We start from the raw sequence: 11142 nt of genomic DNA, 5'->3' as shown, positions 1-11142 counted from the left end.
CACCCTTTAGGTCAACAAGGTATCATCTCAATGTGTTCTGTGCAAGACACTACCCCAAAATGCCAAAGAACCATTTTATCTGAGACACTCTAGCCTTCGAGTGACAATGGAGAGGTCTTTCACTGCTTTGAAGAACATGTTTAAAATTCTTGATCACAAGCCATTCCCATTTCTTCACCCAAGTAAAACTTGGTCTTGCATGTTGTATTCTACACAATTGAATCTTACGGTCGTGTATTGATGAGTTCTTCTCGGATGGGGATGACGTGACGTTAGATGGTATTGATTATGGCCATGATGTTAGTTAGGGTGATAGTCGAATTTGGAAGAGCAACAGGTGTGAGCTGACGTAATGTGGGCAGACAGAGGCACAACCAAGCTTTGAAAAAACAAGACAAACCTACAAAAACACTTTCATGCTATCCAGCACTTCACTGCTCCTCGTTATGATGTACTAAACATCAATTTGCTAGTAGCTAGGGAACACCGTGATGAACTGCTATTTGCTAGTAGCTAGGGCTAAACGACATATATTTTACTTTTGTCTATTATTACTTGCATATTCCGCTTAGCTGTTCACAATTCTGCGTGGTAAGATCATCACTTTCACTTGTGATAAGTGGTTACCTGAACAATACATAGATTGGAACAAAACTGGCTAATATTCTATCCTCACATGTGCTTTGCGGGCTCTTAAATAAGGTGCATAAATAGGCCTAAAATGACTTATTACCAACCAAACTACTAGATGCATAACATGATTACAGTTTTAGCCCAGTTCATCATGGCTCTAGTGAGAAGATCTCCACAGATGCAACAAAAACATCCGAGCAACCAAACTGACCCTAAACTAACCAGGATGCAAGCGAGGCATTGGCCAGGGCGAACCGGTCAAGCTGCACTAATGCAGTATATATATGCAACTCATCGCACTCCCTCCATGCCATAATATAGTGCGCATTGATTTTCGTTAAAGTCAAACTACACTAACTTTGACCAAATTTATTGAAGAATTTATACATATCTAAAATATCTAATATATATCATATTAAATATACTTTATAATAAATTCGATGGTATTGATTTGAGATTGTAAATGTTGATATTTTTGAAATAACTTTGGTCAAAGTTTACCCGGTTTGACTTTTGAAAAAACTTATATAGACTATATTTTAGCATGGAGGGAGTATTGACTCTAGTAAGCCTTAGACTTAATTCCATATATATTGCGGGTGCGACTAAAAAATTATACACTGACCAGCGTACTATATAGAGCGCGCAACCTTCTTTCTCCAACAATAAACCATCTTAGAACGATCTCGATAAATCGAGGTTGATCCTCTGGGGAGAGAGATAAAAAGAGTCCATGAACGTAATATATTATTAAACCACTGAGTAACAGGAATATATATGTCAACAATATATCCTTTCCTCCCTAGATAGAAGAAAGTTTAGGCATCTGCTTCTAACTGTGAAATGATGCTCACGAACACTTGGAAACCCTGGGCCATATCTGGGAACAGGCAGTACTCGTTCTTCGCGTGGTATGTCTTCAGTAAGCCTGCAGCGTACCAGCAGCAACATTATATGAGCACTTACACTTTAAAGTAAAAATAAAGGAAAGACTTCAGCTATATATCTCAGGTAAAAATAAAGTCAAGATGTGAATACAGTGTTCCAACCGACGGTACATAATAAAATGATAAACAGAAGTCGACAAATATAAAGTGCTTGTTGAAGTGCCTACCATAGCCAGCAGTCTGAACATCGAATCCCTCATCCTGCAAATCATCAACATGGGTTTGCTTTAGTGCACACAGATAATTAATCTTACAAGCATCCAGATAATTTGACCCTATATGGCTAGTCTCCTACTCTTTAATCTTACAAGCATCCAGATAATAAAAAATGTGCTTGTTAGCGTCCGAACCTGTAATTCCCGAATCAGAGGCAGACTTCCAGTGATGGAATACGGCTCTACGTGTCCGACTATTTCCTCAGTCGCTTTGCATAATGCTTTGAAGCCTCGAGACTCAAGGTTACATGCCACCCCATTCATTATATCTCCATCAAAAGCGATTTCAAGCCTAGCACAATCAACCGTGAGTAGTGAAAACGGTAAACTCTATCATGACGGTTGCTTGTAGATGTGGTAAAGTCAAAATAATTCACCTTCCTCGTAGGTTCTCATCAGGAAGAACGTATTTGGACACTGGGCCACGAGTAGGGAGGGTTGTTTCGAGGTTAGCATTTATATCATCCACATACTCTTGTAACTTCTTAACAACAAAACTCGTGCTGCATGATGATGTCAGTGGCAAGTATCAATTTAACACATCATTTGGTAGCCACAGATGCACATCCAGGAGAAAGAATAATACATATTGCATGCATAAGAGAAGCGGCTTACCTATAGAAAGGAGTCAATCTGCAATGTAGAAAAGAACATATGGTCAGGAAACATTAGGAAAAAAACAAAAAAAAGCTGAACATGGTTTATTTCTATTGCATTCTTACAAACACAGAAATATGCAAGCAGTGCCAGCCATAGCAATATTATTTTATTCCTTTAATCTTACATTAACACTCTACTGACTACAAACGATTCCACATTAACTTTCCGTAGGGACTCACCATGCCTCCAAGGCTCCAGCAATGTACAAAATACATACCAAACTAAAACTAGTCACCATTTGAGATGAAGAGCAATTGAAAGGAACCTAAGAACTCCAGTGCAAGAGTCGAACCTTATATCCCCTGAAATTGTACATTCTCCAGGAATTTGATTCAGACCTCCACCAGGATCTGCAAAGGTGTGAAGTATCATTTACTAGGAGCCTATACAATGATATCCTTTTCTATGTATTATAAATACAATCCCTTAAACATCATAAAACTACAGGTGCAAGTGGACTTACAGCTCCACTTTGTTGGCTTAATCGTAGATGGAGTAGCAAACTTGTAGAGCTTCTCTTTCTCGTGTGCAGGGAAGTCATTGTAAAACCGTGTTTGGATTTCTTTAAGTGCATCCATATTTAACTCCATGGAATTTATGGCCTTTAGCAAAACAAAACAAAAGAAGATATCTTCAGATTTCAAAAACGACACCGTACTTTGTCGTCCCCAAAAGAGAAGGTTGAAAGATTAGGTTTGGACATGTTTACTTATAAGCTACTTAAATATTTCTTTCGCTATCATTACAAAGCAATCTCTTTTGTACGCAGGCAAATAAACATCTATAAAGAGCAGTCGTATAATAGCAAAGTTGATAATGTGGTTCTGCAATCTGTGCTGTATCAGCGATCACTTGCGTTAGGCTTTCTGTGTAACTTTGTTTTCGGTCCTATTTCTCATAGATAAGTTGGTACTTTGACACTAACCGCACGACTTCTAGCTTATTTTAGCAAGTATACTTTTAAATTTAATAGATCATTGTTATATTCTATTTAGTCCTCTGTTTCACTATAATTGTCCCCAGTTTTAGAAGTCTCTGTTTCAAAAAACATGTCAGTGTAGAAGATGAATAGTTTGACCCTATATGGCTAGTCTCCTACTCTAATGCTTGAAAGAGATTACATAGTTTTGGCATGTCAATTACTAGGATATATATGGTCATTTCACATTAACTCTTAGAATTTGCGTGTTCTAATGAGTTTGAATGAGTACCTTATGTGCGAGGCCACTGTGGAACAGCTTCCCTGTTGCCTTGAGATGCCACGGGATCATTCCACCGGTGCCAATGCATGGCTGCTTATCAGCTGTATCTATCCAAAACCTTCACAATATCATAAAAATAAAATGAACCAAATCAGCAAAAATTTCTCATGGGTGACACACTAGTCAATCATTCCATTGAAACATCAGCAAGTTCGATACTCACAGCGGTCCAGTCTTGAGCTTATCCAGTAACCCATCCTTGACAAGGCCATCAACACCAATGCCAGTTACTGATGAGTTCTCCTCGTTGGCAATGAACACCGCAATTACGGAATGTTTCAATGCTGGTTTCACCTCACCAAGCCGCCGCATGAGCTGAGTCACCAGCGCCACATGACCAAGACAGTCAGTCGTCCCACGCCCCCTAAGCTTTTCCTTGTCATCACTGTCAAATGTTAGTGAGAAGGGATCGAAGTCCTGAAAGAGAAGGGGGAAATCCAGTTAAGTGATTATAACCAAGAACAAAATTTGAGCTACAAATTACAATTGGTTCGAAACCAATTACTTGACGCAAGCAGAAAGAACTTGACCTTACAGGCTTACACAAACCGCACTAAATTGGGGAAAGGTGGAGCATCGAAGCACTAAGTTGTACCAAAATACTGTTAGCACTAATCTTGATTAGAATTTCCTTAGTTAGAGTTAATCTTGATTAAAGGGTTAAAGAGTCTAGTTTGGTTCATAGCTAGGTTGATTAGTTAGTCATTGTCCGGTTTGGACATGCAACAAGAAGTTGTAGTCCCTGTAGGATTCAATGTACTAGCTAGTTGCCTCACGTGAGTTCTAGTTAGCTGAGTTAGATCCGTCTTAGTACTAGACTAGTTCGTGTCAGACTAGGTTTAGGTGTTGAGTCGGTTGTGTCGGCCGTGTATATATACACGGGGGTGCTGGTTAAGTTGTACCGCAGATTAGAAATTGAGGAATATACAGAAAAAGGAGGGCACGATACGTGCCCCTGGCCACGAGCTTTTTCGCATGCGTGTGTTCATCTAGTTTGATGTGATTGACTCGTGGGAGAATTCCTAACAATTGGTATCAGAGCGAGGTTAAAGATTTGAAGCTACGCTTGCCCCGGGGAGGCGACCCTACTAGCGCCTCGGGGCAGGCGACCGTCGCTCGGCGAAGCGGCCGGGTGGAGCAGGCGTCGCGCTGTTGTTAGCGAGGCAGCGGGCGACCGTTGCTCGGTGGAGCAACACGGAAGGGACGACAGAGTGTTGTCGTTGGCGAGGCGAGGTGGTGGATGATCGTTGATGGGAGAGGTGGTGCCGAGGTGTGGTACCGGGAGTCTCGTCAAGATCGTCGTCCGCGGGTTTTTCGTCAAAGTCGTCTTCGGAGGAGTCTGATGAGTCAAGGAGTCGTGGTTGTGCAAGTTGGCACGTCGAGTCGTCGTCGAGTCCGTGAGTCGCCGTTGTGTTCCAGTGCTTGTTTCTGTGAGGATCTGTTGCAGTTGAAGCGTCACGTTCGAGGAATTGCCCAGGAGCAAGGATCGACGTGAGCGAAGACAAGGTGGCAAGGTGGCCATCTGCGTGTCTCGGCGAGGAGATCAAGCTTGGCGTGTAGTGGGACAGTGACCAGTTAAATTAGTAACGACGTGAAGACTGATGGTGTGTCCAGTCTTGCACGTTGCACGCGTAGATGCGACCGTGTGGGCTGGTAGTCCGGATCATGCGTTGGAGTTGAGTCGACGAGCCGCGAATCTGCAAGGAGTCAAGACCAGAAGGAGTACAAGGAGACAGCAAGTCTGAGTCAAGTTGTGGAGATGATGATCAAGATTAGGGAGAGATTGTTAGCACTAATCTTGATTAGAATTTCCTTAGTTAGAGTTAATCTTGATTAAAGGGTTAAAGAGTCTAGTTTGGTTCATAGCTAGGTTGATTAGTTAGTCATTGTCCGGTTTGGACATGCAACAAGAAGTTGTAGTCCCTGTAGGATTCAATGTAGGGAAACGCTCACGTTCCCCCGGGGGAACGGACGCTCCATCCTCCTCCTCTAGCGCGCGACGCGTGGCAGTGGGCCACCTTATCTCTTCGTCTCTCTTCACACCTTGTTATCCTCAAATCCCCACGACGCCATGGATAGAAACTCTGCACCACGCCCTCCGATGCCCCACCTCCTCGCCGTGCGTCTCCACTGCCGGCACCGGCGGCGCCCCCCCGGAATCCCTCCTCCATCACCACCCCCGGATGCGCATCTTCACCACGCTGCCGCCCTCCGGTAGCGCCACAGATACTCCGCCTCCGCTCGACGGACCTCAACCGGCGAACCTCGCAACCCCTCCTCCACCACCAGCCCTGGACGCACATCTCCACCGCGTCCCCGGGATCCACGCGCCGGCAGCACCAGTCGTCTCTCTTACCGCAGAAGACCATGTCCGTGCACGGTCCCCTGCAGTTCGCCGCCGTCGGGCAGATCCTCGCCGCCGCCGGACCAGGAGGCGACGCCCACTCGATCTCCGGTGCAGGATCCCGCTACCCCCTAGCGTGTGCCCAGCACGCTGTTTGAAGGGAGCTCCCCACGCCCTGCCCTCGTCGCCGGTCGACGGAACCTCTCCCCTCGCCATAGGATTTTTATTTTTTTCGCTACAATTGTTCAGCGGTTATGATAATATAGAACAATTTGTTTGCTACAACCTATTTTGCAGCATCGCTTTTGTGGATTTCATTTCCACGAGTTGGTCTTTGCTACATACCAATTTTTTAATTTGCTACTTTGGTTTTGTGGTTTCGCTACAATATTCTATTTTGTTGCTACAATCTTTCCGGCAAGAATCCATTGAAATTAGGTTTTGCTACATTTGTTATAGGTGTTTGCTACAATAGTATATTTTTCTGCTACAAATTCTCCAAATGGGGTCTCCGGCGAGTCTCCGACGAGGTTGGTTTTGCTACAATAGCAAAAAATAGGTTGCTACAATCCTTGTGTGTTTTTGCTACTATAGCATATATTTTTTGCTACTAAGTCTCCGGTGAGGTTTCTGGTGGGTCTTCGGCGACATCTCCGGCGAGTCTCCGGCGAGACTCCGGCGAGACTCCGGCGAGTCTCCGGCGAGACTCCGGCGAGATCTGTGTGTTTTAGGTGAAAATAGAGTTTGCTACAATTGAACCGTTTTTTGCTACTTTGGTGCATCATGGTAGCAAAAGTGGGAGAGAGGGCTGGTTGGTTTGATCTGATGGCCGAAAACGTTTCAGATCTGTTGATCTGACGGTTGGGGACCCGGGGGATTAGATTTCTAATCCCCCGGGGGACGCCCAGCACTCCCCTTCAATGTACTAGCTAGTTGCCTCACGTGAGTTCTAGTTAGCTGAGTTAGATCCGTCTTAGTACTAGACTAGTTCGTGTCAGACTAGGTTTAGGTGTTGAGTCGGTTGTGTCGGCCGTGTATATATACACGGGGGTGCTGGTTAAGTTGTACCGCAGATTAGAAATTGAGGAATATACAGAAAAAGGAGGGCACGATACGTGCCCCTGGCCACGAGCTTTTTCGCGTGCGTGTGTTCATCTAGTTTGATGTGATCGATCCGTGGGCGAATCCCAACAAATACTACATAAGCCATAAGGGAAACAGAACATTATACGATCTATACTTGTAACTTGTAAGTTCTAAGTTCTAACATATCCCAACATATCTGTGAGTATGCAGATTTTAAGACCATAAAATCGTGGTTGATTCCTTGCTCAAAAGTCACAACCATAATACCATAATACTCCCTCCATCCATAAAAGGATGTCGGAGATTTGTCTAAATTCGGATGTATCTATACACTAAAGAGTGTCTAGATACATCTAAATTTAGACAAACTTGCGACATTATTTGATGGACAGAGGTAGTGCAACAAAGCGAGTTAGTCTCCACTCTAAGCCTTCCTGCAAACAAAAGCTTCTACTCTAAGCTGGATCCAGGATATTTTCACCCAATGATACAGCAAAGTGACCTTTAGGAACGCAGTAACCACCGGATCACCCAATCATGCCTCATACGGTAGAAGACAGTAGAACTACCTACAAATCTGAGAAGTTGAAATTCTGATAACCATCGATGCAATCATGTAAGCTACCGCAAAATAAGGTGCCAATTTTTCCGGACAGAAACGCCCCCAAATCAAGCAAACACTGAAATCCTTCGTCCAGCAACCGCAAACCCTAAAATCAATTTTCGCACCATCCAAATAAAGAGAACTCACCCATTCGTTAGGGTTGGCGGGGACGACGTCCATGTGCATGCCGACGAAGGAGACGACGCGGCCGGGGACGGTGCCGGGGTACTCGACGATGACGTTGCTGCGGCCCTCGGTGTAGTTCACCTTGCGCACGAGGAGCGGGCCGCCGCCGGTGTCCGTGGAAACCGGGAGGAGCACGTCGAGCACGTGCTGCGCCACGAGCTCCTCCTGCGGGACGAGCTCCGGCGGGTCGTTCTGCAGGCGCTGGGTCTCGCCGATGAGCTTGGCGAGGAGGGCGACGAAGGGTTCGCGGTCCAGGCCGCCGACGGCTTCCTTGAGCGGCGGCGCCGGAGATGCCATCTGAGACGCGGCGGCGGAGACGCGGAGTGGGTCAGCAGCTGAGGGAGTCCAGATGAGGAGCTCTGTGCTTGAGCAACTCTTTGATGCGTACGAGTACGATGTGAGCGTTTGATGCGTCCTCTTCAACGACGGCACTCCGTGCCGTGTCCGCTGGGGTAATTTCTTTACTGTACGCCTTTGCTTCTCTACTTTTCTGCAGCAAAAATATGACTGGCAGCGAACTGAAAAATCAGAGCAATCTAGGTGAAGTGTTTTACAATTTCACGGCTTATGCAAAAGGAGATACTACGTTGTAATTTAAGATATTTTGAATACAAAAATATTAGTTTTGTCAACTTTTTCTTTAAATACTACTACTAGTAAGAAACATTGTTTGTTACTTTTTCCTCATCCCATTGTCGCGATGTTTGTTGGTAAGTGTTTTGATCGATTCGAAGGTGATATCGACTATTTTTAATGACCAATGCACCAATGTGCAAGGATTACTCTCCCACCAAGGTTACAAAAGAGGAGAATCCAAGAAAGTTTGAGGGTACCATATGATGCTATTTGAACTCAACTTGCATGCAGAACAAATAATGCCTGAGATTTAAGGTACTATTGAGTCAAAAGTCGTGCAACTTCCCACGCAAGTTGTCAGAGAATCAGGCCAAGTCTCACGACTTAATCCTTAAGTTTGAGTATTTTCACACTGAAATAGTATGTGTCCTTACTCCTTAGTAGGGTGTCAAAGTCGCCCGCTTTCCATCCCATGCCGCTTGCTGAAACAGAAATGACGAAAAAGATTGAAATTTGAGCTAGATTTGAGCAACTATGCGTCCGCAACCCACGCCGCTTGCCACCGTACTCCTTACTAATTATAAGTTCAGAGTCACAGGGTTGTTTCAAACTTAAATTGAACAGGTGTTGCTTGAAGAGCATTTCCTTAATCCATATAGGATCCTTGTTGCTTCATCGTGTCATGCTTTCTAGGTTCACATGTATCATGGTTCTACCAAAAATGTGTCGTGATTTGGGTTGTAAAAGAGTCCATGACGCTTAGTTCAGAGGGAAGTAGAGTGAAGCACTGTTGCAGATTAGACCTCAAAGAACAGAAAAAGAGAAATATATAAATATATTTTTCGAATTTTTTAATACACTGAGATCACTGGTGCCCATGATCCAAAAGAACTTTTCGGACATGGCATCAAAGGTTGAATCTTCCTACACGCATACCACTCGCATAAGTAACATTCACTGGCATACGTGCAAGGGTAGAGGTCATTCCAAGAAAGACTGTACTAATGTGAAAACAGGTGCCGCTCATCTCATGGTTCGCAATGACACGTGATGGTACCGTTGCTATTGAGAAAGTCTGGCGAAAAAGTGTGTTCCAATCCATTTGCAGCATCGAGGGCAAAAACAACAAGGTGGTCACTGACGGAGGAAGCTACAACAACATAATTAGCAGTGATAATGTGCATGGGAGACCGTCCCAACCATATCATGTAAACATGGTTGCATGGTGTTGGTATGCTCAAGATTACGCATCATGGTAATTAAGTTGCCATTTTCAATGTGAAATTGTGTGTAAAAGATGCTCTATGGTGTGGTGCCAGTACAAACTTACCATCTTCTTTTGGGGAGATCCTCGCAGTTTGATCATAATGCTACTCACAATGAGAGGTTTGGTGAGGTCTAACAAATATTGATTCATGCATCAAGGAGTGAACCATGCCCTGGAGCCTATGGTGAATCAGGCAATAAAGGCTGAGCGGTTACATCAAGTGAAGGAGGCCATGAATTATACAACCGGTGGCTGTTTTGTTTGAAGAGAGGGTGGAAGATATTGGCCATTTCATGACCAATGCACCATCACTCTCCCATTGAGGTTACACATGTGGAGAATCCAAGGGAGCACTAGAGCAAAGTAATTTTCTATGTTGGAGAGCTTATGATGCCAATGGATGGGGAGATACCACACCAGATTTAAGCTGCAAGTTCCTACTTAGACTCAAATAATTCTATAATTATAAGTATCTAGCACGTTTGAGCTCCTGGCAGAACAAGAATGGGAATAAAAAGACCCCCGCTAGGAAGCGGACTTTTGGCTCCCGAGTGCAACGCGCCCTATAGACAAAAAAAATTATAGTAATTTTGAAAAGTAAAAAAAATTGAATCTTCCTAGAAACCAAAGATGATCAAGTTTGTACTCGTAAAAAAATTTTGGAAACGAAATAATTCCCATGGTCTCCAGAGCAAACAAGACAAAATTATGACGAATATTACCTGGTCATGGGATGTTTCGAGTTTTTTTTTTTCCCAGGATACAATAAAAGTGATTTCCTAGGGAAATATTTTGTTTCAAGTACAATACCTGATCATCTTTGATTTCCAAAAAAGTTCGATTTTTTAAAAACTTTTTTTAATATACTATTTTATTTTTCCAAGTATAGGGGTGTGTGGCATCCGAGAGCCAATCTATATTTCCCCGCTAGCTGGTGTATACTGCTCAGCTAACATCTCCGTTATAGTAGCCAACTTTTTATCTAAAGAGGAACGTTTACCTTATACCCATCAGGTAAAAAAATAGGTGATGCTCTGATGTTGACAAAGTCTTCAAAGTGTAATTTTCTAGCACTAATATAAACCCAAACAAATTGTAAGATCATGTGAATCCTTTCAAGACAAATCAAATACAGTACTATATGTATAACACTATCTGTAGTCAGAGATTTAATCTTTTGGGCTGAAGCTATGCCCAAAGAATTCTTATTTGTGAACTACATGAAGTATCTCCAAATGAGGACTCCGTATCGTTAACCACTCACTCTATGATGCATGGAAATCAATCAGGATTCACAGAAACCTTGCACAAACATCTCAACAATGGAATATCATAACCACTTTACACCAAACACAAGGCACA

General features: G+C 43.5%; 1 protein-coding gene across 1 annotated transcript; it reads right to left on the bottom strand.

Annotated features, from left to right (window-relative positions):
* Window positions 1-1354: 1354 nt before the first annotated feature.
* Window positions 1355-8344, bottom strand: LOC127306611 (acetylornithine deacetylase). The gene is made up of 10 exons (XM_051337276.2): window positions 7899-8344; window positions 3881-4134; window positions 3667-3775; window positions 2919-3057; window positions 2748-2805; window positions 2411-2428; window positions 2173-2298; window positions 1931-2087; window positions 1748-1781; window positions 1355-1561 (listed from the first exon to the last, which is right to left on the bottom strand). Exons 1-10 carry the CDS (start codon window positions 8232-8234, stop codon window positions 1452-1454), a joined length of 1341 nt encoding a protein of 446 aa, XP_051193236.1. The 5' UTR covers window positions 8235-8344; the 3' UTR covers window positions 1355-1451.
* Window positions 8345-11142: the final 2798 nt, after the last annotated feature.

This window comes from Lolium perenne, chromosome 6, assembly GCF_019359855.2.
Source record: "Lolium perenne isolate Kyuss_39 chromosome 6, Kyuss_2.0, whole genome shotgun sequence".
Taxonomy (NCBI): domain Eukaryota; kingdom Viridiplantae; phylum Streptophyta; class Magnoliopsida; order Poales; family Poaceae; genus Lolium; species Lolium perenne.
Note: the sequence above shows the minus strand (reverse complement) of the source record. Positions and strands in the feature narration are given on the sequence as shown.

What these genes read in the sequence shown, in the direction of transcription:
- LOC127306611 (XM_051337276.2), bottom strand. Translation starts at nt 8,234, where the DNA reads ATGGCATCTCCGGCGCCGCCGCTCAAGGAAGCCGTCGGCGGCCTGGAC. An exon ending in AAGCTCAAGACTGGACCGCT is followed by an intron (nt 3,776 to 3,880) that starts GTGAGTATCGAA and finishes GATATTGTGAAG; the next exon opens with GTTTTGGATAGATACAGCTG. An exon ending in ACAGTGGCCTCGCACATAAG is followed by an intron (nt 3,058 to 3,666) that starts GTACTCATTCAA and finishes GTTTTGCTAAAG; the next exon opens with GCCATAAATTCCATGGAGTT.